At 43.6% G+C, this 25991-nt stretch overlaps 3 protein-coding genes and 1 long non-coding RNA gene across 6 annotated transcripts; 1 reads left to right on the forward strand and 3 right to left on the reverse strand.

The window, feature by feature from the left end:
* Positions 1-869: 869 nt before the first annotated feature.
* LOC116917049 (armadillo repeat-containing protein 6) lies at positions 870-3601 on the reverse strand. Its single transcript, XM_032922404.2, has 8 exons — positions 3328-3601; positions 3153-3257; positions 2842-3090; positions 2628-2783; positions 2370-2511; positions 1963-2228; positions 1555-1704; positions 870-1463 (listed from the first exon to the last, which is right to left on the reverse strand). Exons 1-8 carry the CDS (start codon positions 3442-3444, stop codon positions 1248-1250), a joined length of 1401 nt encoding a protein of 466 aa, XP_032778295.2. The 5' UTR covers positions 3445-3601; the 3' UTR covers positions 870-1247.
* A 119-nt stretch (positions 3602-3720) lies between these two features.
* Positions 3721-18908, forward strand: LOC116917051. Of its 2 annotated transcripts, none has more exons than XR_006642933.1 (4): positions 3721-3845; positions 4235-4299; positions 4374-4496; positions 18782-18908. It is a non-coding gene; the product is annotated as an uncharacterized LOC116917051 (long non-coding RNA). The 2 variants fall into 2 exon arrangements; XR_004390996.2 differs by lacking the exon at positions 18782-18908 and adding an exon at positions 5186-6176.
* LOC116917048 (transcription factor Sp5) lies at positions 6216-8291 on the reverse strand. Its single transcript, XM_032922403.2, has 3 exons — positions 7955-8291; positions 6915-7880; positions 6216-6809 (listed from the first exon to the last, which is right to left on the reverse strand). The coding sequence occupies exons 1-3, from the start codon at positions 8003-8005 to the stop codon at positions 6351-6353; spliced, it is 1476 nt and encodes a 491-aa protein (XP_032778294.2). The 5' UTR covers positions 8006-8291; the 3' UTR covers positions 6216-6350.
* Positions 16083-22695, reverse strand: LOC116917044. 2 transcript variants are annotated; one of them, XR_004390994.2, is made up of 11 exons: positions 19331-22695; positions 19083-19195; positions 18799-18931; positions 18572-18724; positions 18204-18470; positions 17867-18012; positions 17455-17791; positions 17129-17338; positions 16836-16952; positions 16516-16754; positions 16083-16453 (listed from the first exon to the last, which is right to left on the reverse strand). XR_004390994.2 is itself a non-coding variant. In XM_032922399.2 (10 exons), the coding sequence occupies exons 1-10, from the start codon at positions 21693-21695 to the stop codon at positions 16612-16614; spliced, it is 3984 nt and encodes a 1327-aa protein (XP_032778290.2). In that variant the 5' UTR covers positions 21696-22695; the 3' UTR covers positions 16083-16611. The 2 variants fall into 2 exon arrangements, 1 of the variants encoding a protein (XP_032778290.2); XM_032922399.2 differs by having other exon boundaries at positions 16083-16754.
* Between the last annotated feature and the right edge of the window lie 3296 nt (positions 22696-25991).

The raw sequence follows: 25991 nt of genomic DNA on the forward strand, positions 1-25991 counted from the left end.
CGTTTCAGACACGACAACTCCATCGCTATTTCGTTCTGCAATCGATAAAGGTTTTTTTTGGGGGTTGGATTTCATCAACGCTGCGGCAAGTGGCCAAAACAAAGCGTACATTTCAAGGTTGACTTTTTTTTTTTGGCTGCTGTAGACGATGACGTTCGTTTTTTGGATGATGGAAGCCAGCAGACTTGAGGAGGCCAAAAGGTAACTCTGACGAATCAACAGGAAAAAAGGAAAAAAAAACGACGACGAGAAGGAATGAATAAAGGAGGATGAATCCGCGAACCATAATGTACATCATTAATGATTCATTTAAGAAACAAGAGACGCGTACTAGGTGTATAGTAGCCGTGTCCTACGTTGAACTCGAGATGAAAAAGAAGCACACGCTTCCGGGCTAGATTTATGGATTGAAAAAGGCCATCAACTTGAACAGCGTGAAGGAGAGATGCAATATGGAAACGCCAAATTCCTCATCATCATATCTACTACATATGCCGCTTTCATATCTCAGCATGGCGATCAAAGCTGTGCGCAGAACGAAACAAAGAAAAATGACACAGATTTTTACAGCGCTGACTGATGCGATTCCTGAAAATCAAGGCAACATTCATTTCCTTTAGATTTTATTGCGCAATGTTTTATTTATCATCGCCGTCGTGATGCTTGGCTTTCGGTAGCTGAAAAACGCAAGATGCAAATAACACAGCGGTTAAAAAAAAAAAAAAATACCATGGGCGATCGCCATCGGACTGCGCCATCGGCTGCACGCAACCATCAAAAACATTGAAAAGACCAGTTTTGTTTTGTTTCTTTTCGCCGTTTGATCTTTGCTCTTTTCCACCAAACAATTGCAAGTGTGTGCAAGGAGAAAGGCTTTCTTCTTTTTTATTTTTGTAGAGATTTTTTCTTTTTTACTTGTTGCTTTAGCGGAACACAGCTGGCTGAAAACCGCTCAAGACGATAAGCGAGAAAAAGCGTTTAGCATGTGCAATCAAACTGGCCAAGTTACGAGCGTCCCTGTGAATGAAGAGGCTAAATATATATTCATAAGTTTAGGCAAACGGGACAACTATTCAAAACTCTTTTGGAGAAGAACAGCAGAAAGAATTTCATAAATTATTGATTCCTCCCCTCTTTCACAAAGCTCCGGTAGTTACAGCCGCCATTTCGATGGGATATAATTATGGATCTCTCTTCTTCATCTACAACCGATTTTTATTGGACGTTTTTTTTTTCTTGTTTCTTTTTTAGTTGGTCATGGCAGTTCCTTTGCCCGTCCATTCTTCGTGCAGTTGGACTTGGCAGCCCAAGTCACGCAAAGCAGCTTTGATTTCGACAGTTGGTGCTCGTTGTGTTCGTTTCATCGCCGTTTGTAGCAAATCTTCAACGCCAGCCTCTAACAATATGGTCGTCAAATCTTTCCGTCGTGCCACAATGTTCCGGATTGCCATGCTCGCTTGTCTCTATTTATTGTTTTTGTTTTTATCGAGCCAATCGATAGTTTAAAAAATAAAAGAAATGACAAAAAAAAAACGTTTGATAAATTTTTATTACCTCGACGCCCACTTTTAGTTTGTGGATTTTGAGAATGTCCACCACAAGTTGTCCGAAACCATTGGCAACAAAGGCCGCTGCGTTATCTGGCGTCCTAAGACACAGGGCCCCTATGGCGGCACAGCCCATCTCAGCCAATGCTGGAACGCACTAATCAAAATGTCCATATACCATCATTAGCCAGCAAATATCAGTACAATCTGTTTACAATAGAGTGATAAATCTGTCGGCCAAAAAGGGTTCCCATCTACTAATGACTGTTGTTTCACTCTGCAAATCTAATTCAAGTGTGACCGAACGCAACCCACACTAATTCCCATGTAAAATTTCGTGACGTTGAACATGCCCAAATTAGGTAAACAAAAAAGCAGAAAAAACAAAACAAAAACAAAACAAAACAAAAATTACCTGGTGCCGACCCAACGCAGCGGTAATCAACGGTACGGCGTTGCCCTTGCTGACCTCTCTCTTTACATCGTCGTTGCCAGCTAGGGATTTAATTAGGAAGAAGCTGCTCTCAACCAAATCTTTATCGTCGTAATATTTTGAGAGAACGTCCATCACAAATTCCAGGCCACCCAATTCAACAATCTTTTGACAAAATTCATTCCGAACGGCCAAACGCGATAGAGTCGGCAACAGCTCGTTGATTACCGTTTTTTCCGTTTGGAACTCTGGAAATAGTTGGAAAAAAAAAAGGGGGAGAAGGATAGAGAGAAAGGAATAACATGATATTAAAGCGCAATGGGATGTATAAATATAAAATGTGTGATCAGAGATAATATTATTCTGACCCGATCCCTATATTATTATACCCGTTAGGAGCGAAGTCAGCAGCTCTAGTCCTTTTTCTTGTTCTGCTATCATGCACGCGTAGTCATGGGCTCGTCCGAATTCGACACGGACGTCGTCATCCGACACGACAGCACGAATCAACTGGCAGCATTTAACGACCACCTTAGCATATAGATGGTTAAATTATCTCAACTGACGTACACGCATAAAATTCTTTGAGCAACTCGACAATAAACTTGGACAATGAAACTTGTTTTTTTGTTTTGTTTACATTTTACCTCGGCATGGCTGCGAGAAGGAGGCGATTCGAGAAGTTTACGGATTCGAGCCGCCAATTTAAAGTTGGCCATAAACGATTCACGATTATTTTCATGCATTCTACAACTGTGGCACAACACACTCAGCACTAAAGTGACAGTGGTTAATGAAGAATCCTGTAATCAGGGGATGTAAAAGTGAGGTTCAAACAAGAATTAATTTATGACTTTATACCTCTTCCAGGAGATTGCAGAGTAGCTCGATCCCTTCATGAGTTACTAAATCTGGATATCCCTGTATGAGAGATGCCATGCTTTTCAGACACTGCTCTTTCAATGACAAATTATTCTGATTGCGCTTCAAGCACTGAACGATTATGGGAAATGCCCCATTTTTTTCTGCCATAATGCGATGGGCTAAATCAATGTTGCACTGGGTTTCAAGTTCCCTGAGAAATGTCATCACCTCAGCATCATTGGGTGCCTGCCATTTAAAATAAAATCATCACCGTGTTTTCTATTAAGTAAATGTGCTTGTTGCCTGACAGCATTCTCCAACAGCTTGGATAAATTCTGTAGCGCAAGGACTATCGTGTGAGTTTGGTCTCCTTCGGTAGGTCCATCAGTGACAATGTTAGTGAGATCAACACCCTGCAAAAACATTGCATTCCAATTTAAAAAGAGGCCCATAAATTTGTATGCATCAGAAAAAGAAAAATACTTGTGCTATGAACTGTTTGATGGCATCTTTCCTTGCTTCTTCTAATTCTAAACCAAACTCTTCCACATTCTCTTTGACAACTGCATCAAAAGTTTCCTGAGTTATCACTTTAACCATGGCGAATGAAAATAAAATAAATTGGCTTGGAGAAGAAGTACTGCAACACTTGAAATTCCTGTTTATGTTTTGAGTATCTAGGCAGGCTTAAAGTTGATCCGACATTGGCCTTTTGTGATTTTACTGAAATAAGGTTTTCATGGAAAGAAAATAGAAACTTCAGTGCCACCTAGGGTCGTGTTTTAAATTTGATTAAAATACGCTTGACAAAATTTTATCATCCAGATTTGGCAGATTTGGCAACCACCGAATCCAAAATTACGGGAATGGTACGTAAATTTTCGAAACATTTTTCTTTGTTTCCTTCATTGTTACGCAGTAAACGCATACGATTATGTTGCTGCTTCCCTTCTCTGATCCTCCGTGATGGTCTAACGTTTCCCATATCACGGAATCACGAGGTAAATGCATTTGAAATGTTTGCCATTCGCTTAGCACTAAAAACCGAGTCGTTTCTTCAATTGATTGGGTTCGTCAGCTATAAAGCAAGATGGACCACGTGCTTTAGAGCCGACCCTTGCTCATTTCCAACATGAAAAACCACTCGACAAAAGTCGCCATTCTAAAATGCAGCTGCTTGAATTGATGTTTTCTCTATTCTCCTGATAATGGGTCATGATTTCATTTTCTGTGTGGCACAGACAATGAAGTTTATCAGCTTTTACTTAGTTTAGGTTAATGCTGGTTGTAGTGAGTGCATGTTAAACCCCTTTCTTTTCTATGACATGACTCCGAAAATTCTAAATGTTAATGTAGAATTTGCTATTTGACAACTTTTATGGAAGTGCAGAATGGAACCAGTTGGAAAGTGCAAGAAACAAAAAGTAGCAGCCCATTTACAACTGATTTCCACAAGTATGTATTCTTTTTCCATATTTCTTAGTATAACCAGTCCATCAAGTAATCTGTAATCATTTGCTTTTGCACAGGTTCGATTAGATTCACCCTGGCTTTGCTGCAACGATGCTGACCGTAGCAACCCCATTAACGATGAATTCCGGTCATCAACCACCGCGAGGCAAAGTGCATTGGACGCAGTTTTAACTTCAAAGGTAGGAACAAATCTATTAATTTCTTATTTTGCGTCTTTCGTATTCAATTGCTGTCGAAGATTGTGCCCTTATGTAACGCCGAGTCATTGTTGGAAATGAGGCCTATTTTTTCATTTTTGAACGGAAACCGCAGTTTAGTCGAGTGACATTTGGCTATTTCGCGGAATGGGGCAGTTATTTTCCGTGGACATAGAAACTTTCTCGTCGAGATGGTAGATTTGGAATTTACACAGTTTGGCAGGCGAACATAATCAAATTCGCTGCAGTCTGTTTAAAGTCAAGATTGAGGGGAGGCTCGTGCGGATGCCTTTCGAAGATCAAGGCAAAGATGCAGGGGGTTTTCAAATAATAATATGGTTTCCTGTGCGCGTCAATCCTGTCATTCAAATGTTGTCTGGACATGAAAGCCAAAAATCACATTACCCATATGTGATGATGCTTTAGGCTGGGTGAAAATTCTGCACAATATCTTTTTGAGCAACCTCTCCCCATTGTGTGATGGCTGTCGTTCTCCCCTTTTCGCTCTTTTCTCCATTTTCTTTTTCTTGTTTTGAAAGCCTGGCTCATGTGGCTCCCTATCCTTCGCATCAAAGTCGTCGACGTGTCTAATGTCGATGCAAATTTTTTTGTATTTTAATGCGGTTTAGGGAGCAGCATACTATTGGACTTTTTTTTTCTTTTCATTTCAGGCATGTTGTCATTTCCACTTGCCAGACGATTTTTTTTGAATCTGGCGCCATTCCAAACTTCCATTGGGCAATATTGATTTTTTTATTTCGTCTCGCTAAGAATATATAAGGGAATTTAACGTTATCCTTGTATTTCTATGCACAATCGTTTCAATGCCGCCAGTATATGAAACAGGAAAAAATAATTAAATTTGGAAAACCAGCATCGGCTCGTCTCCTGTTCCAATAGTTTTCGACTTGTAGGCCGTAAATTCATCACTGAATTGTGTGCTCTTCTTTCTTAACTCTCCCCTCCTACTTCGAACGGACTAAAAAAAAAAAAAAAAAAAGTCAACCCGCCTTTTTACTTGCCGTGTCTCCTTTTTCTGGCTCGTTTTAGCTTTTGAACGATTTCAATGGGGGGTCTGGTCTTCGCGAAACGCGGCACAGTCTTTGTGTCAAAAAGGCTGGGCCATCAGACTGGACTGCAAGTTTCTTATTCCTTAACGAAGAAAATGGGAAACGAGCCGACCAACGGGTCCGACTTGTATCGCGTGTCGAGATGCTTTTCCGTTTCAAATTCTCTTTCGCTCCATCATCACCTGACTGACTGACCCCAGCAGTGCCAAGCTTATAATGTGTAGACGGCCAAAGTTTTTTTCTTTTTCTAGTTTCCTACAGTTGGTTTTTGCAGGCACACTTTCCGCCCAAAGCAGGAACAAAAAATGAGTTTAAATATATTAAGAAAGAAAAAAAATTCAGCGGCGGTATGTTCTTGCTTGATGACTTCTGACTCCACCCCCCTATTCAATCACTTGGTTGTCTTCACCAAACTGTTGATGTGCCTACCTTTTTCTCTACTTGCAATCGACTGAAACATTGCTAGTGAACCCTATAATTATCTATGGTTCATTTCGTATTCATGAGGCCTCATTTGGCGACTCCTTATGACTCCTGCAGTCTCTACTTGTAACCATTTTTGAATTCAAAATGACGTTGCCTACTGCTGCTCTATACGGTTAAGAGAAAGCGATTTTGAATGCAAAAGGCATTTCTTTTTTTTTCGTTTGTATTTTTACAACAAGAAAACTGTACATGAATTTTCATTTATGGACACACAACAAAGAAAAATATCATAAAAAGTAGCAAATTTTGAGGGGTAAAAATAATGTAAACAGGATTAGGATTAATTGGGCATGTCCCATTTGGGACTGGCGAGGTCGTCGCTTTCAACGTCTTCAATGTCGACGTCGTCGTGTTCGTTTTCCAATTCATTCGACTTGGATGTCGAAACTGCTGCTGCGACGTTGTTTCTTTTGCTCGTTCGTTTGAGTTCGTGCGTTTTTGAATGTTTGGAAAGGTGATCGGATCGCATGAAGCGCTTATTGCAAACGGGGCAAGCGAAGCGCTTCTCGCCCGTGTGAGTGCGCAAATGGCGTTGGAGTTCGTCGGAGCGCGTGAAACTTTTCCCGCAAAAGAGCCACTGGCAGCTGAACGGCCGTTCGCCCGCGTGCCAACGAAGATGCGCTTTCAGGTGCGACGTTTTTCCGTAGACTTTACCGCATCCGGGAACGTGACAGAGATGCTGTTTCTTTTTGTGCTGACTATTGTTGTGGCCAGTGATGATCGCTCCTGTTCCTGGATCCTGAACATTCAATTTGAAATTATTATCGGTTACCTTCAATCCGCGTTCATTTTTTGTTGTTTTCTTTCGAGCTAAAATTAAAAGATTGGACTTTTAAAAATGTACCTGGCAATTTGGGCAGCGGCATCTTCGGCATCGGCGAGAAGCCAGCGTGGCGTGAGTTTTGAGGAGGGCAGCAGCCACCCGTTGCTGGAATTCGCTGGGATTCTGATGATGAGGCGTCGACGCGCAGGAAGTTCTGCTCGTCTCCAGCACGGACGACGGTGTGGTCACTGGCGATTGGTGCAGGCTGTTGGCCGTGTGCTGATGAGCAGCTAACATTTGGTGGTGGTGATGATGATGATGGAAGGCGTAATCCGTGGCGCTGCACTGGCCGGTCGAACTGGAAGCGGTCGGGATTGCACTGTTGGCCGGTGACCACCAAGATCCCAGGGTCGACTCGGCCTGTTGCTGTTGTTCGTGGTGGATGGGGTGGTGGTGGTGGGGATGGTGGAGATTGTGGTGAAGATTCTGATGGTGCACTGTGTGATCCTGTGGCGGGGTCATAGACTTGTCGACGGGAGATTGCGAGTAGTTGCCCATCATCAAGTTGTTGTTGTTGCTGCTGCTGCTCGACGCTGCCAAAGAGGCACCGTGCAACATGTAGTACGAACTGGGCGACGATGAAGAAACTACGGGGACAACTGAAGTTTCACGATCAGCGGGTGGCGTTAGCGGGAGGTCACGAACGGCCGGGACAGTGGTGCTGTTGTTGTTGTTCATGACGGCGTCACTGTTGTTGTTTGAAAACTGTTGTTGATGTGCGGGTAAGGAGACGTTGACCGGCATCGAAACGGGCACGGATGGCCAGGGGTTTGTTGGTTTGTGATGATGCACCATGTTCGATTCATTGATGGAGTAGTTTGGCACGACAGACGCATGATGATGATGATGATGGCCGTTTTGGTGGTAATTGGTGGCCGCAGGATGATGATATTGCATCGGATAGGATTGAACTTGATGGTGAGGATTGAGACCGAATCCGAACCGATTGCACGGGTGATGCTGCATCATTGGTAACGGCGCGGATGTCTTAAAAAAACAAATCAACATTCTGTTAGTTTTTTTTTTTTCTTTTTCCTTTGGAAATGTGTTTTGAAACTTACCGGATACTGGTGGTGAGAAAAGCCGATCGTGTTGGGTAAGATTGAAGTCATGCTAAATGTTTCTGGGGCTCGAAACAAACTTTGACAAATGTTTTGGAGGGAAACTATCGGAGAAGAATTTAACTTAATTTAATAAAAAAAATATTTTTTTTGAAGTGAGCACTTGGAAGGTCGAAGAGCAACTGATCTTTTCGAGAGGTTGACACTGACTTGATGTACTCTGGAACCAGAGCAAAAAAAATCTGTTCGATGACACGCCTTCCAACATTTTGAATGGCCTCTGCCTTCCGATAGGTAGAGGAGGTGTATAGCAGCAGCCCTATATATTGCCATGTAGTGGTATGGTCGATGTTGGGTCGGCCTGAAAGAGGATGGCCGCTGCTGCTGCTGCTGCTGGAAGGAGGAGGGAAAACGTTTAGGCTCCTATTTTCCTTCGCCCTATATCATTCCTCCACTAGAGTCAAAGAGGACCCCCTTTTTTTTTCTTCACCTTGTCAATAAAACGCTCGCCTCTATATCGGCTCTCGGGTCGAGATCCCTCCTCTACCTCCCCTTTGATGTAAATTCCCACTCGGACGTTTGATGACTTTTTGGTCCGCTCATTTCCATCTTTTCAATTACATTGAGATCATCGGCCTTTTCACAAGTAGATGCCAAAACGACATTGTGTTGGAGTCTATAAAAAAAAGAGAATATTGCGGGGACTTTTAATTTTTCTGCGCCTTTTTATGGTTTTCTAGTGTTTTTTTCTAGCGCAATTTAAAAAAAAATGCAAAAGTTGTATCAGAGAAAGGCTAAAAATAGTTTGTTCTTCCTGGTTTGATTGACATTTTCTTTTTGCTGTTTCTTTCGAATCAAATTTCAAAACTTGCTCTGTTGGATTTCTGCTGAAGAAGAAGAAGAAGAGTTTTCTTTTCTCTCTCAAGAGACATCATGGGGTCTTTCTCGTCCCGCCGTGTCATCTGCAGGAAGGATAAGATACGATGTACAGAGTCAATTGTATTTTTTACGCATTGGATCCGTGTGTCTTTGCTGATGGGGGGAAACCTTTAGTCCGAGGGAATCGTTGACACAAAAGAGAATGTTGGAAGAAACAAGCGCGACTGACAGTTCAGGAATGTTGGGCAATGGTCAAACACCCCCCCTCACAGGAGAGGGCAAACGTGTACCTGTTGTACTTGGATCTGCACACAGCATCATGTCTGCCCAAGATCGAACCGCAGTCCACTGCCCGGATTAATCTCATCTACTTTTAGAAATGCAGTTGAAAGGGTGTCCCCCGTTGGTTTTCTTTTCCAGTTGGTTCCCCCACCAACAAGATGGCCGGGCCGTAGAGATGGATGTTCACTTTGTTCCAATTCGAATGCAGCGCAGAATTGTATCAGAGGCCGACATGATCCTTGTGTAGATTGATAAATAAGCTGCTGCTCTGCTCGTCTCTGTAGAGAACTTGTACTACTCGTCGTATATCAAAAGAAAACATAAATCCTATATATACGTTTGCAGAGGAGGGCGGCTTGTTTTGGCGGATTAACCATGCACCAAATATCTTCACTGCTGGTCGTTTTTCTTGGGGTCATTCGTCTTCCTTTTTTTTTGTTTTCTTCTTTTTCTTTTTGTTTTGTTTCCAAATGAAAACAAAAGCCACCAACAAAAAAGAAAAGAAAGAAGGGAAACGAAAATGGCTAACCACAAAAACCTCATTCTCTCTCTCTCTCTCTCTCTAGAAAAAGAGATTATGTCGGCGTTTCTTATTGATGGATCTGTTCAAGTCTCATTACAATTTCATTTGAATTTAATCCTCTTTACAGCGTGCGTACGAAAACGGCCAACATTCGAGTTCCACCTTCTGGGAATCGATCAATCGTGAAGAAGAAATCAAGCGCTCGTTAACGCCGTTTAAAAAACACAGATCGCGCTAGACTCACGATTCGACGAATCGATAAATGTCGTTCTTATTCAATAGGACAAGGTCCGTTTTCTCCGTAGACATTTCTCTTTTCAAATGATTGTTTCTTCGTACAACAGGATCGATGTACAAAGTCCACAAAGGACAAAGTCCACGTCGCCGTGTCGTCTCTGTCCTCTTCTTCCATTTCGTTTCTTGTGTGTATAGACATCAAGTTTTTTTCTTCTATTTTTTTCTTGTAGAATGAATTTCTTCGTCTTTTAGTTGTTTTTTTTTTCTTTTACAAAAAAAGAAAAGAGAATTCCCTCGCCGACAGACGTGCGTATTATTGGCAGATGGATGAGAGAGGTTGGTACTGGCAGTGGCGGTCGAGATGGTGAAGGAAGGCCCCCAGAAGAGAGGGATGCAGGCACATCCCCCGTCGTGTCGGCTCTCTCTGAGGTGCTAGGGGTCACGTTGATTCCAAATGTCCCATCGACATGTTGCGATCGCCCTATACACTGCCTATACACACACACACACACATACACACAGAAACACATAGAAGACATTGAATGAGGAGACAGGGGGGAACCTACTAAAGAAACAAGCTCTTCTGACTGAAAGTAAAAAAAAAAAAAAACTTAAATTTTTAAGGATTAATTTGGTTTTTTCTCTCTCTTTAATTCTTGTCTCTTTTTTAGCTCTTTTTTAGGATGGAGAAATGGTTGTCGAATTCGGGTTAAATAGTCGTATCTTGGCACCTCTTAGCTCTTCTTCTTGTAGGCTACTTTTCTCGGTTTACCTTGTAAATCGCACTGCCCCGATATCGGTTTTATCAGTTTGAAAATCACCGAGGCTTTATTTTGGAGATTACATGAGGATGAAATGGGCAGCGGCTCGCGTAAAACGAGTCAGTCAAAAGACGTAGTCACTATGTGCGTTAAAGGGAGGCCGCACATGTGAAGCGTATATCCTGTTTTGTACTCAAATCGATGCTTTCATGGCTCGTTTTCTTTCACTTCCTTATTGTGAACGTGCCATTCATCCGCGCTCGTTTACAACGCAGAAACGGACATTTCGGATGCAAAAGCCATACGCAGTTTTGTGTGTGTATTCAAGGAAGGCGCAGTCGTGTAGCGAAATCGGAAGTCATTCCAGTTCCTATATAACCATCGATTGAATGCGTCCTGTCGCTTTTGATGCCCCCCTCCGTCCTTGCTTCTTCCGATGCCGACGTTTGATGGATTTCCTTTGCCTAAGTGATTCCCTTTTTTATCTTTTTTAATGCGGCAAACGATGGCCATGAATTGTACATGTTTTTTTTAAAACGTTTACTCCATACAACGTGTGGCTATTGAACATCGTCCGGTTGTGATTGATGGCAATCCTCATTTGAAAGTTGATTAGTCCGTTTGTTATTCACTGCGCTCTTTGATTCATGTTCAAATGACTCCATCAGCTCGTCCATCGCATCGACGTAAAGCCCGTGTACGAGAACAAACTCTCTTTGCATGGGTTTCGTATAATGAAGAAAAGGGAAAAGAAAAAGTGGGAGGGACAGATTTTTTGTGTGTGTGTCTTCGTTTGTTACATTGCGCTGTATAATGTCTATACGCGTAATACTCTACCTGCTAGGGACTGAATAGTGGACAAGCAGGTCACATTCGCTTCTTTATGAGAGTACCTACGTATACCAACTCCCGGCAGGGGTTAAAACAAAGCGAACCAAACGCCGAAAAAGATTGCCCTCCTTTTACTTGTGCTGTTTTTTTTTGTTTCAATCTTGGGTGGAAGAAGGAGAGTTTATTTCTTTTTGACTTTCTTGTTAGTTCTTACACTCCTACTTTTGCTCACATCTCCTCCTACTTGTGTTTTAAACAATCTGGGAATGAGAGGACGTGTTTACCTTCCGTCCTTTTTTTTTTCTTTTCTTTGTTAAAGTCGTTTTTTTTTTTACTGTTTGGAGGTTGATTTTTTTTTAGCCGTTTGTGCTGTGTGTGTGTGTGTGACCCAACCAAGGATCGGTAATTGTGTTAAATGCATTATACACGCTATAACCGTTTTTCCTTCACATTTTTTTATTTATAATGCTGGCACTGCGTTTGTACCTGAGAATGCACCCCATTTATTTGTTCATAGATAGGCCTATATCAACGACCTGTCGGTAGTAGCTCATACTACAACCGTTCGGCCGGGGCCCCTTTCTTTTTATAGAGTTAAAAATATGGTGCGTCCCTATTTTGAGCATTTGATATTGAAGGTCGTCCGTGTGTTGGTTTCGTTCTTCAAGTAGGCTCGCTTATCTGTCTTAGCTCTAGCTATGCATTCTGACATTTGAAATTCTACGTGTATACGCTCGCCAGCGTTTCCATGTTGAATAAGCCTGTAGGCTGTGTATATTGCTGGTCCTTTTCTTTTTAGCTTATGGTTTCCCCATTCGTTCAGCTGTAAAACTGTCGTGTAAACGAATAACGAGCGACACCTTTTGTTCAACAAAGATTTGCCAGATCCTGTGACTAGAACCTACACCGTTTGACAGAGCCATATTCAGCAACGTTAGGAACAAAACAAACGAATAAAAGCAGAAAAGGTGCCTCTTTTTCTTCGCTTGATTCCCATCGTTTCGTGTTATTGCTTTGCCGTTCACGTTGGCTGTTAAAGGTGCCCATTACACTTTTTGTTCTCCCCCCTTTTGTTATCTTGACGGGTGCAGTTATTCTGTTACAAGTCGACTGAATGTTCGTGGCTATTTGTCAACGACCACGGTCATCATTCGATTCGTCTATTATGGAATGGTACATTTCTTTTTTTCATTCAAGTCTTGTGTGATGCAAATAAGGCTGCGTGTCAAAGCAATCGGGAATGAATCGCTGAAACACCTGTAGCTTCCATTACGTCTTTTGCGTTTCCGTTTGGAAATTTGGAATTTCAATTTGTAAATTCGGAATTTCAATTTGTAAAAAACAAAAAGGCAAATGCTGGAAAATCACCTCTGAAACTAGCCAATGCGTGTACTTGATGCAACACGTTTAAAGGGTATACAATAAACACTGGATAGCGCACCGTCCAGCACCATACACAGTACACAGTACGCATCTATCTATACTGACTCTCTCGCTCTACGCTCTATATAAGCCGATAATAAGACAGTAATGTGTCATGGACTCGAGGGATTTCGTCTCGTGATTTACAACTCATCTGTCTTTGTCACCCATGAACTGGTGGAAACAAGCCGGGGTTCAAACGGTTGATCAACTTGTGTCTTTACTTTTTTTTTCCAGGTCATTTTTTCTTTTTTTTTCAAACTTTTGTTGTAAAACAAAAAAAACAAAGAAAAAGGGGAAATCCTTTAATTTCCTTCTTGAATCGTAAAAATAAAAAGGGGGATAGAAAATAGAGCTAGAACAATGGGGGGGAGGAGTAGGTCAGGTTAGGGTCCTTTCGTCGTTTCCCACTTGAGAATCCCCTCCACCCACTACCACTGTCACCTATATGGAGTAGAGTACGAGTGTCACTCGTACTTAGAACAACTAGACTAAAATTCAGAACTGACCAATAAAAAGTGTTGATTTTTCTTTTCTTTTTAAAAGGACGCAAAATGAAATTACGAGTTTTTCAAAAGCAATTTTCAATCTATTAGAAATTGCACTCGTGTTGTGGATTATGTCCACTTTTATCGATGTAGGCCGTTTTGAAAATGTATTGCATTTTTGTTTGTTTTTTTCGTAGCTTGTCCGTGAGCTTTTCACGCAATCGTTTTTTCCTCAATCGTTTTTTTTTTTTATATTTTAATTTCAAAATTTTTAACTTTTCTCCTTCGAAAAAAAGAAAAGAAAAGAAAAACTGACCGGAAGCAAAACGGAAGCTCGAATACGTATTTAACCAGACCCAACGCTAACTATGTCTATAAATTTGGTATAGCCCTGGTATCTCTTGTGTCTATCGTCCCATGCACACACACACACAGGCCTTAAAAGTTCAGCCCATACGGACTACCTCTCTTTTTATTTTTAAGGACGTGTAACGGTGGGTTTGGTTACGCTGGTTCTACATCTACGAAGGCTGCCATACAAAAAGGGACTTGCTTTATTTTTATTTATTGCACTTGGGCTTTTCTTCTTCTTCTTCTTTATTAAGGGACCCAACTGGAACAGACTCTATGTGACACTCTTGTCCTCTGTACTTGTGGAAGGCCCGGTTGAAGGCCTATCAAATGCCGGGGGTATAGTGTTGCCTTTTTCGACAGCATGTTACCCGTCGATTAAATGGTTTTACAGTCTTTAGGAAAATATGGACACTTGAACGTACGAAATACAGGGGTCCAAAGAAGAAGAAGAGCCATCAAGAGTTATATATATATATATCTATATATATAAAGAGTGTTGGATGGTCGTTTTGTTTTCTTCCCCCCTCATTTCCGATCATATCCGTATATGGTTGTTGCATGTGACCATGCATATAGCACCTCCAATAAAATTGCAATTCCACTAGTCGTCATGAAAAATTTTGACTTGCTCGATAGCGTTAGAATACATCGGATTTCACTTTTCATGTTCAATGTGAATGTGACTCCATTTTGAATAGAGCACAGTGGCTGTGGCGGGTGTGGTCTGTCGGTGTAGTGTTACCATCCCACCCAGCCAAACCGGCCTCATGTGCACTGATCCGTGATCGAAAGAGCAAAGGACCGCCGGGCTGTGCGTGTCTGCATGTGTGTAGCACAATGTGTGTATAGAAAAAGCGTCGCTTGCTGTGTGTGGCGCTTTCGTATTGAAAGCAGCAAACGCTTGGCACGATCGTCTTGAATTTCTACAATTCGACATTGACGGATGAGTTTGAATGGATCGGCCTTCATCCAACGAGCAGAAATTGGTTTGTCATTAAAAGGGTCATTCCCCTCGAACGAGTGTTCATTGTGGCCGATACGCAATGAGCAACGCCACATGTTTTTTCATCTTCGATGGCATATCGATTCCTCGCACGCCACACGCACTTTTTCTTGTCATCTGATAAGCGTAGGCTCAGATCTGGTTTCATGCGAAATATTTTGAGCCCCCCTTCCCTTCCCATTTTGTGTGTGTGTGTGTGTGTGTCCCCCCTTTCCAATTGCGGCATTTAGTACAAGCATACAAAATGTATACTGTGCTTTGTACACGCACCCTTTTCATCCTATACTTCAGGTGCCTTAAACTTGCTAAAGGCACTGCGATGGAACTTCCGGAGGCTGGCGAAAAGAGAATTGCCCCACCGCACGCCGTTTTTTTTTTTTTTCGGTCTTTCCATCACAAGAGTGTAGTAAAATAAAAAAAAAAAGGAAAAACTAAAAGAATAGAAAACACGAAAGGGGGGAAGCGCAGTTTGTTAATGAGTCCTCGTCAAGCCCAAGCATTTACAGTATGGGGGGGAGGCCATTGATTAGTACCATACTCGTTAATCATTCATGGTGAAAAAGAAAAAGGTCAACTGCACATCTCTGGTGTTTTGTGGTGGGAAAGTTTTCTTGATAAAAAAGAAAATCGAATGAATGAAGCTTAGCAGCATTAAAAAGCCAACATGATGCGTACTGTTGGTATATGAAAAAAAAACGTACTGCGTACGTCATTGAGCAATTCCATCTGAAGCATCCGACATTTTTTCGTTTTTTTTATTATTTACTTGTAATTCTTTTGACGCCCATTGATCAGGGGGTTAAGAGGATAGAGAGAACATGTTATACTTGGCTGGTCGTCGTTAACACGAGACTTGTCATCGCCGATACGTCTATGTCATCGTCGGTCGTCCGGGTTCGTTTCCTTTTGTGTGTCTGTGTGTGTATTTTTGGAATTGATGAGACACACACAAGAAAAAAGGGGGGAATATGAAAAGATACTTTCTATATCATCGCCTTCTTTCACTAGCAGTTTTTTTCTTTTAAAATGTCAGAGTCAATGTAATGAAATGTGCATTCCCGTGAGGCGGCAAACCGTGGAGACGGCGACGCCTTTCCGTCGTCTGATGGCGATGACGGATCGGTCGGGAGTACAGGGCGGTTCTCGCTTCGCATCTCTCCTTCATTCGTAATATTCAATGTTCTCAAACACGCTTCTGTTGCCGTCTATATACAACGGCGATGACGCAATCTCATCTTTGAATAAATAACCCGCCATTTTTGCTTACTTTCTACGTAATGCACATGGCCGTTGAAATATGTGCCGCATTCATTTTTTTGTGTGTGCTCATGTCAGATGCAGAAGGGCGTTTGATTATTTGCTTGTATGTAGTAACGACAATCGATCAGGAGTACATTATGTGCGACTGGAAATTGAGGGTTTCATTTCAGTAAGAAGAAAAAGGGGAACACGATGATCACTACAATTTTGAAAAATGTTTGTTTAGAAAATAAATGTTGATTAGAAAAGAAAAAAAATTGGCTACAGGACGACGTCAGGTGATGAAGCGAAAACGGGCAAGTGATGTCAAATGTGCGCTAAATCGTCGTGAGAATGTGAAGCGATGCACTCGCTGACAGCTCCATTGACTCGCTTTTGGTGTATAGAAAAACAACATTGAAATCGTTTAGGATGATGAATCTATTTCTAACGACCGTCTTTAGAGGCTTGGGTGCTTGTCTTTAAACAAAAGAACCGACTGCGTTTCATTGACCGTTTTTCTTTTCAACAAAAATGAATACCTTTTTAGGCGTTCCCACACTCTCTTTGTGTGTGCTCTTTTTATTTTATTTTTATTTTATTTTCTTTTTGAAACGCGCCAATTTTTGAATGCCTACTCAATTGCAGCTCAAACCCTCTCCAGGGTTGACGACCTCGCCGGGATTTTGCGACTCTGTTTCGTTCTCCTCAGTTTCCCCGTTGAAAATGCGCCGAGCTTTGATCAAACAGGTTTCGACATTGTCCCAATTGCCGCTCGTCGCTGCGATAGAGAACATAAAAAGCGGTTGGTTGGGACACGCAATCGATCGATCTATTAATCGTGTCATCGTGCAAGTCTGACCTTCTAACGCCGCCATGAGTAGCCAAAGTTGTAGGAGAGCGCCGACATCGGCTGTCCGTTCGGCCAATGCTAAGCCCTGTTGAGCGCAAGTCTTGGACAACTCTTGTTGCCCATCGGCTGTCCATGAATGAATGATAAGGAAAAAGAAAGAAAAGACGGCCAAGTTGTGAGGCTATAGCATAAACGCATCACATCAGAGTAGCGAACTTTGTATAGGCGCCGAGCAAAACTTTGTGTCTCGTCGTGACTTGATATGAGCAAGTTAAGTTAACCGCAAGTGAATTGAAACTTACCCAAGTAGAGGACGGCTATTTCGATGGCCAAATGCATTTTTTCGTTAGTATTGCCATCGTCTTTGCATTGGCTTTGTTGCTGGCCGTGTAGTCGCAGCAAACTCATTTTAGCTTCGATTTCGCCAATCAAATCCTCGTCTCGAGTCGCCCATCCGCAACATTTGGCTAGAAAGATGTCGGCACATTGCCCAATTTGCCGCTTCTCGATGCCTATACATTAGAAATTCATTATCCGTTTTTCTTTTTTTTTTTTTAATTTGAATTTGACTTAAAATTTGAATTTAAATTAAAAAAAACGAAAACAAAAACAATGGAGAGCGCATTACATTCAGTCATGTCGTCGACCACTTGTCGCCATTCTTCCAAATCCTCGTTACCGTCGCAACATTCGTTCTCATCTTCTTCGGCAGCAACGGCTAGAATTCGCGACACTTCGTCCGATGAGCAGCGAGCGTTCGGCGGCTCCTCTCTTTCAGTTGAGGCTCCCGACGATGACGACTCTTCCTCCGCCAAACGGCTAGTGCAATTGCCACTGCTGCTACCACCGCCGCCGCTATCGCGACTGCTACTTGCGTCTCCTGATTGTTTGGTGTCGCTTGTCGAGTCTTCGGTCGATGTCGTGTTGTCATTTGACGAAGGAATGCGTCGTCGTCGTCGATGATGCTGTTCAAAATAGAAACACCTTTTGAATTGCTGTGTTTCGTGGCTCCATCCAGGAGGGTCGGGGGGATCTGATACCGTTTTGATGTTGGTCCGTTCTTTTGTATAAACAATGTGGAACGGTTGCTGTTGTTTCCAAAAATTCTCCCTTCCCTTCAGGTACTCTAGAGTCTCCTTGGCGTGATGGATGATTTTCAGGCTGGACGCGCTCTGATTGTGTAACCCTGCAGTGCACATGGCCATGTATACGTTTATATACAGCGTGACCAGTGTGTGCAAGTGTCACATTGACCGTATATATTGTTATGGGCTTACATTGTACGTGTCCAGCATCACATAACTTATTAACAAGGCTATACTTTATGTGATAGGGGACTAAAACTGTGTCACAAAAAAATCAAATAAAAGCGCCTACCTGGATTTTCGAGTAACCTTTCCAGGTAAATTTTGTCGACGTGAAGATCTCCGAGCAGAGAAGAGTCTCGATGAGTGCCCTGTCCTGCTGGCCATAGTCGCTGCTCCAGTTGTTGACTAAACTGATTCATTTGGTGGCCACCGGCCATTGAATTCTTTCCGAGTGGTGGCAATCGAGACGACGATCCTTTGGCCCACGTTGTATTTCTTTTACTGCTCGAAGTGGTGCTGCGATACTGCTGCTGTTGATGCAGCGTTGGCGGCTTGACTATCGTGGATCAACCATCGAGTCATTCGTGTGTTGTTAAGGACAATTGATTGCTTTATTGGCTTCTTATTATTACTGTGTACAGTCTAGTACCAGTGTACCTCCTAGAGAAATTTCGATGGCTTCTTGGGCCTTGCGAACACCTTGATGGAACAGCTCCATGTCCGGTCGTTGTTTACAGCCTTTGTGATAAAAGACCAACGCCTCTTCGAATCGACCCATTTGGTAGAGAACTTCGGCCTTTTGATACGTAGCTTAAACAGACATGATTGAATTTATCATTTTGTTTTTTCTTGTTTTAAAAATCAAAGGAAAACGATCGACTGACCTCTAACGTAGGAACTGTCGTTAGTCAGAGCTTCCTCTGCATCGTCCAGCGCTCCCTTGGTGTCTCCCATCTGCAATCGGCAACGGGACCGTGAGCACAAGGCATTTTTGTCTCCCGGTTGCAATTCCAATGCCTGTCGATTCATTTGATTTTTTTAATTTTTTAAATTTTTTCAATGGTTAATTAATGCATGAAAACAGACGCTATTAATCAAATGCGAAAACGTGGATTGACGAACCCCTCGTAATCTAAAAATACAAATTAAAAACAGCTGTAGGGGAGACCTTGTTGAGTAAATTCTTTGCCGTAGCCAATCCACCGATCCGCATCTCGAAATCCGCTTGCGCCAAATAAACTTGGGCCGGACTCTCTTTTGGCAACACGTAACGCCCCCTTTCTGAAGACAGAAACTCGTATTTCGTTATGTCGTCTCATTTGATTTCAATTTCAATTATTATTATTATTTGTTTTGTTTTTTTAAAATCAATGCATTTTTTTTGGGGGGGGGGGGAAGGGGGAATAGAAGCAGTACCGCTTTTCAATTGTTTTTCTAACGTCGTTTTAATGTCCGCGTCTCCTAGGAGGACGGCGGCGGCTCGATCCTTGTCCGTGAACGTCTCGTATTTGATGGGGACGCGACTGTCTGCGTTGTTTGTGCGATTGCTGCGCTTGAAAAAGTTGACCAACGTCGGCGGACCTTGGCCACTCGCGTTGTTTGGCGTCGACTGGTTGTGACTGCTCGTATTGATCGGCTTTCGGCGGGCGACGAGTCCGGCCGTTTTGGCCATTTTCATCACTTTTTTGATTTTGAATTTCGTCATCGACGATGTCGACGACTTTGCCGAGAAAGCGACGGCTGCCACGATGGTCGTCTTCGCCTTCTGCTTCTCCATCATCGATTTCAACAGGGGCATCGCTTTGGTTTGGGGGTTGGTGCCCGACGAGTGCGAAGACACGGCCGAATTGAGCGACACGCACGAACCGCCACCGGCCGTGACGGACAAATTTCCCGGCGGTGCCGTTTTCTTGTGTTTACTCATTTTCAGCGACAAACTGTTGAAAGCCTTTTGGGTGGCTGTCATCGATGGCGGCAGCATTGGCAGTTTGGTGTCGCTTTTCGACACGTCTTTATCCGATGCCTTCTGATGCCTTTGGCTCTTTTCTTGTTTAGTTCTTTGCTCGTCTACTTCCGGCTCTTGGGTCGCTTTACCTGTTTGCGGTGCGACCACCTTTTCTCTGCCGTCTGCTTTGCTCGCCGCTTTTTGTGCATTGGCCTGTTGTTTCTGGTTTCGTTTGCTCGTTTCCGCCGGTGCTGCGCGCGCGACCGGCTGGTGGCCGGCTGATTTGACGACCAGTTTAGCGTCTCTCTGATTGTCCGCCTGCTGGCCGGCTTTTTTGCGAAACTTGATCAGCCGGGACTGGGCCGTCTCTTCTTTCTTATCATCTGCTTTAGCCGCCTCGTTCATTTTCATCGATTTGAGCAAACGATTTTGACGATGCTGGTCCGGCTCCTTTTTGATGTCGGGTCTCAGCTGGTAAAAATCGAGGATGTTGGACGCGCAGCCCAGGATGTTGTTGACTTTGGTGTTGAGCGCCTGCAGCGGAGTGGCCATGGATGTGGGAGTGCGGCTGCGAAACAAGTTTCGGCTTCCAGCGCCGTATCTGTTGGCTGAACCGGCTCCCGAGACGGGCGACGGCGAACGGGCCGGCGTCCAAGGTCTCGACAACTTGCCCAGTTGGACTATGGTAGCGGCCGAGGAAGGACGGGACGCGGCGGGATCGAAGGTGGCCGCATCCGCTGCCATGGCGGACGACGGCCTACTGGCCGGCATGTAGAAGCCCTGGATGCTTGAGCCCGTGCTGGAACGACGGCGTCTATTGCGTCGGCTCTGCTGGCCGTCCGCTAAACGCTTGTTGCTTGTGGCCAGTGAACCGTCTTTATTCTTCTTGTGTTTGCCCTTGTCCTTTTCGTTCTCTTCCTTCAGGTCTAAACGCGGCACGGTCGGCACGGAGTTCCTTCGCTCTTTGTGCATACGGATGAGGTTTGCGGCCGTTTCTTGGCCGCTCATTTTCACGTTGGCCGTGCCGTCGGCCGCTTGAACGACGACGATGTGCGGATGGCGGAATTTCGAGGCTGAATGAACAGCTGTGGCCGTTCTTCTGAATCGTAGGAACTCTATGGACAAGCTTTCTTCGCCTATGCGCTGGATGAGATGCGGCAATGGCGAATCCGGTCTCGAAACGGAAATGACGATGCTGGCGGCGCTGCTGCGTCGAGACGAGTCTCTGGAAGACGAGCCCATCGAATATTGATGATGCGCACTGGCAACGGAGATGCTCATGCGGCGACCTCCGTGCCGGGCCGCGGCCGAGGACGCGGCCGACGAGACTTGGCTCTCGCGCTCTCCATCCACATCCGTCACGGACCGCGTTTTGCGCAAAGAATTGCGGCCGCTGGCGCTGGGAGGCTGCCGGTCTGCCTCAACCTCTTCCGCGTCCGCGTGCTTTTGTTGATGTTTTTGTTTGGTCCGTTTCCCCGACGACGTCGACTCGCCAGGTGTCCGTTGTTCGGCTGCTTGTTTGTTCGATACTCGTTTGTCATCCTTGGCTCTCGGTTGGTCCTGTTTTTGCGACGCATCGGCCCATTGTTGCTTTTGCTGGTCCTTCTTCCATGAAAGGTCTTTTTTCGTACGTTGCGCTTCTTCTTCCTGCTGGGCGTGTTTTTGCCTCCAAAGCTCTTGGGTGACGATGGACGTCTTCTCTCCACCGGTTCCTTCTTCGTCGGCGTCGGCTGAGCTCAAGAAAATGGCCTCGACGCCGCCCAATCCAGCCCCACTATTGCTGCGCGTCTTGATTGCTGATGGCCTATTAGACGACACACCGTCTGGATCTTTCATTTCCGGATCGAGTTAACGTCGAACCTTTTGTGCAACCACTACACACACACACACGCACACATACACCCTGCAGCACTGTGACTAATTAGATGAAAATACGCTGCATTGGGGGCGGTGGTGGCGGTGGTGGTGTAGTGACGATAACAATAGTTTTTTTGCGCCAGTAATTTGCGTATGCGGTAATGAAGGTGTGGCACGGAATCACAAAAGACCGGAGACTATGGAAGCGCTCATTCGATGTCGTCGTCGTTACGAAGGCGACTACAACGGCTCCAAAGCGTTGACGGTGTAGGTGGTATGCTATACTATCCGTCCTGTGCACTCACCAACCAAAAACGATTTTATTCCCCCCCCCCCCCTGTTTTATTTTTTGTTCTTATTCTATTCCATCGAGTACGAACTACGAACCGAGAAGGGGGCAATAGGAATCCACCATACGCTATAACCAAATAACCGTCTGGGGGAGTGGGGGACGAGAAATTGTTCAATAGTTCGACTCAACAATCGTTCGGGGGTAACCATGGCGACACACGACACGAGCACAGTCGATGTTCGATGTGACCCTTGACGGAACTGTCTCGTTGTCTTTAAAAGTCAATAGGTCTTGACCCGTTTTAACATTTCAAACTGTGTAATTGAATGCACAAGACTCTCCTCATTAATTCGTCGATTAATGAATATGAGAAACTAATGAGGCATAATTAATTATTACAGAATGTATCGTTTTATTTATTTCTTAAATTTGATCTGTGAAATAAAATGAAAGAAGAAAAAGCTTTGCGTAGTCGTGCCTAGATGACGCGACCAAAATTCACGACTTGATATAAACCGGCGCTTTCTTTTCCCGATTACAGTTGGCCAGCATTTGCAGATTTTCTTGGTATGAATGGAGAAAATGTAACAAAAACGGCTATCGTAAAGATCAAATTCTTTGGTGTTTTTCCTCTAAAATAAAGAGATTTTGTGACAGAAGAAGAAATAAAAGACGAGAGCAAAGAATCTGCTGCGACAGTAGTTACAAATTGATTCCCCCCAAAAAAAAAGACTTTTTAAATCCATTTCCATTCTTTTCGTGTCTCGCGTGATCTCCCTGCAGACCTATTTGTCGGTGCATTTCTTTATTTTATTTTTTGAAAAGTGAATCTGCTAGAAAGAATGGAAGAATCAAACTCAATCAACGATGGGCGCCTGTCTTTGTTCAAGTGGCACGACTTAAAAATTTCCTTTTTGTTAGTTTCCGGTATAGTTTCTCGAAACTCAAGACAAACAAATTGCCTGTTAATTGATAAAGAACAGCAAACTCTTAACGATGGCAAAGACGCTGTGTTTGTACCCTATACGTGTACACAGTCTATAGAGAGGAACGTGTAACCCAGAGGCACTAATGCAGGCGCAGTTTATGTTTTCGCTTGTCTATCGAGCGACGTTGCGTGACGGAGCCGTTTGTCTTTCTTTCTAATCACGACCCGTTTCGCCCACTATGGTGATGGACCCGCATCCATGTTTAGATTGCAGCGTTTCGGGTTACACACATTTGATTGCCTCGTGCCTCGCTTTTGTTTCGATTCTTTTGTCCTTTTGTTCTGTCCTTTTGTAGCACACAAGCTTTCAAATCATTAGTCTAATTGATTGGTGTGCAAGCGAAGCCGAAAGAGAAGAGCTAATTTCATCAGCTAGCCTTATCTCCCGCCTGCCTGCGTGTATAGCTATCGTCTTTTGTTTCTTCTTCTTCTTCTTCTTCTTCTAGATGCAGTACATGTGCTGTGTAATGTAAAACAATTCAGTCAAGTCGACTGTTTGTCTCTTTTCGCTCGACTGGCGACAGAGATGCATGTGCGGCTCTTCATTGCTGTCATCTCGCTAAACTCTTGAAAGAAAACAACTGCCATGCACAAACGGGAGCAACAGCAATTCTTTGGCTTTTCTAGGGCAACGCTATCGTTGTGTGAATGGAGCGCGTTTCGTCGCTTCCTTGTCAGCGTCGCAACAGCGAACACACCGCATTCATCATCCAATGATTTCAGCTCAGTTGAATTTGTCCTAAACAGAACGTCAAAAGCTTCTTCTTCTTCTTTTTGTCCCCGCTCGCGTAATTGCGGCGCTTTATGACGAGTTTTTCTTTTTCGATTACTTGATTAGTCAATCATTTTCTTACTGGCAACTAATGATTTCAAAAAGGAAATTCGACCGTCGATTCAGCTATTCCCGTTTGAAAAGGCAGTGGCACAAATTCAGATGAAAACTGTTGGGTACCGGTACTTGAACGGAGGGGGGGGGACTTGGCCCAAATCCAACTGCGGTTGTTGCGTTACGTGACTGCCCAGCAAAAGGAAAAGACAATAAAGAGGGGGGCAAATAAAAAAAAACAGAAGAAAAGGTCACAACAAAGTAGCCAAGTATAGAGGTCAAAGTTAAAAGGCTATAATAATAATGTACAGAACATCCGCTAGTTGACACCAGTAGATCTACGTCGACGATTACAAGGATACCCACTATATAATCTATAGCAGTTGTAATAAAAGGTAGAAAGCAAAACGCTTTCAGAGCGGGGGGCACGCACGCCATAACTCTTGGTGCTCTTTGATTCGATTCGTTTTCCTTTTTTCGTTTCGTTGTTGTTGCCCTGCACTTTTATCTCTTGTGGTCTCGGTGCGTGGCGTGCGCAAGAGAACGGAACAAGAATCGCCAAGAACCAAAGAGTCGGACCGTGTGAAAGTTTAGCTTCTGGCCGCCGTGCTGGTCTCTAGATTATATGGCGTTCAAGTTGGCAAGTGAAGTAAGCCCGAGCGTATAGTACACCTCCTTTCTGTGGCTGTGTGGGGGGGCGAGGTGGCGGGTGTAGGAGTAGAGGGCGAGCGTCAACCGTTTGCGCCAAGGTTTTTGATGATGGCACGACTATTTCGTGACCACCAAACTTTTCTTAGCGTTGATTCACTGCATTTGCTGCCAGTCGTTTATCCTCTCTCTCTTTCTCTCGCCAAAGTCTAATCGTATGTGGACTTGGCTCACACTCGCTGCCTGATCAATAAACGAGACTCATACTCTGCATGCAGGAATGCGTCTCTAATAATAGGAGAACTGGAAGAAATTGAATTTTCTTTTTTCTTTTCAATCCATGACATTCGGAGACTGCTGTGGGTATTTCTTTTAAATATCCTCGGCGGATTCTTCTCTTGTAGACGCTTCAGACTTGATTGTTTTCTTTCTAAAATGTTGTGTACAACGTCCTCGATGGCTTCGATCTCGAGGAAATCACTTTGTTTGTGTAATTGATTTTGCGGGAACGAGCAAATTCAATAACCGTTGACAGCCAACGATACGACTCGAAACATTTTCGTAGAAAATGCAAAGTTTAACGAACGATTTTGGAATTTAAAATTAAGAATTTCGTACAGCTCTTTTTTTCTTTCTTATTATATTGATTGAATTGAAAACAAAAATTAAAAGCAAGGCATCGTCAAGAAAACCCTCAATTTCATTTCTAAACTAACGGGGTTTATTAGGTAACGATCTGAACAAAACGCGTTTCGAATAAAAAAAATAGAAAATGCGTTCATGGCCGTTGCGTATCAAACAAAAACGAAAATAGAAAATAGAAATAAATCTTGGATCATGGCAATTTTTGAAGCAGCAGCCGGATGTCTGGATGCGCCAGCCCCCCCTCTTTCCCCTAACAACTTGTATCGATTCCCGTGTCACGGAAACCATAGTCGATTCATCAAATCGAGTACGGTACATCTTCCTTCCCCACTGGAACACACACACACACGCACTGAAAAAAGAGAAAGGGGAGGGCGAAGGCAAATAGATAGAAAAAAAAAGGGGGAAGTGGAAGACCATCAAGAGAGAGAGAGCGGGAGGGAGCGGGAGAGAGCGGGAGAGAACGAGACAAACTGGGGAGGAAATGGAGAAAAAAGAAAAGTCGTTCGAGTGTTTGCTATTGGTTTGTATAGCAAACAGGGGAAATGGACGAGAAGCAATCGGATATCCTTAGTGGGATGCATCGGTTTCACCAGCTCATCGAATCACACCTTCAAGCCGTGCGTGTTTTCAAATTAAAAATGACGCTTGCATCCTGAGAACGGGCCATCAATAACATTAGCATCGCCCACAAAAGAAGAAAAGGAAGCGAAAGGACAGGTTTGCATGGGATGGCAAACTGCCATTGAAAGCACATCGTATGTAATGTAAACTTGATTATACATTGTAGTTGATGGGCGTTGCACTGAAACTGAGTATTTGAGTATGGGCTGGAATTCAGAAAGAAAACGAGTCGAGAGAAGAATGATAGAGTTA

Source organism: Daphnia magna, linkage group LG2, assembly GCF_020631705.1.
Source record: "Daphnia magna isolate NIES linkage group LG2, ASM2063170v1.1, whole genome shotgun sequence".
Taxonomy (NCBI): domain Eukaryota; kingdom Metazoa; phylum Arthropoda; class Branchiopoda; order Diplostraca; family Daphniidae; genus Daphnia; species Daphnia magna.

Coding starts and splice junctions, on each gene's coding strand:
- LOC116917049 (XM_032922404.2), bottom strand. CDS start 3,444: ATGGTTAAAGTGATAACTCAGGAAACTTTTGATGCAGTTGTCAAAGAG. Junction 2,784..2,841: donor TCTGCAATCTCCTGGAAGAG/GTATAAAGTCAT, acceptor CCCTGATTACAG/GATTCTTCATTAACCACTGT. Junction 2,229..2,369: donor GCTGACTTCGCTCCTAACGG/GTATAATAATAT, acceptor AACTATTTCCAG/AGTTCCAAACGGAAAAAACG.
- LOC116917048 (XM_032922403.2), bottom strand. CDS start 8,005: ATGACTTCAATCTTACCCAACACGATCGGCTTTTCTCACCACCAGTAT. Junction 7,881..7,954: donor TTTCTCACCACCAGTATCCG/GTAAGTTTCAAA, acceptor TGTTTTTTTAAG/ACATCCGCGCCGTTACCAAT. Junction 6,810..6,914: donor GCCGCTGCCCAAATTGCCAG/GTACATTTTTAA, acceptor TTGAATGTTCAG/GATCCAGGAACAGGAGCGAT.
- LOC116917044 (XM_032922399.2), bottom strand. CDS start 21,695: ATGAAAGATCCAGACGGTGTGTCGTCTAATAGGCCATCAGCAATCAAG. Junction 19,196..19,330: donor AGAAAAACAATTGAAAAGCG/GTACTGCTTCTA, acceptor TTCTGTCTTCAG/AAAGGGGGCGTTACGTGTTG. Junction 18,471..18,571: donor CATCGAAATTTCTCTAGGAG/GTACACTGGTAC, acceptor GATCCACGATAG/TCAAGCCGCCAACGCTGCAT.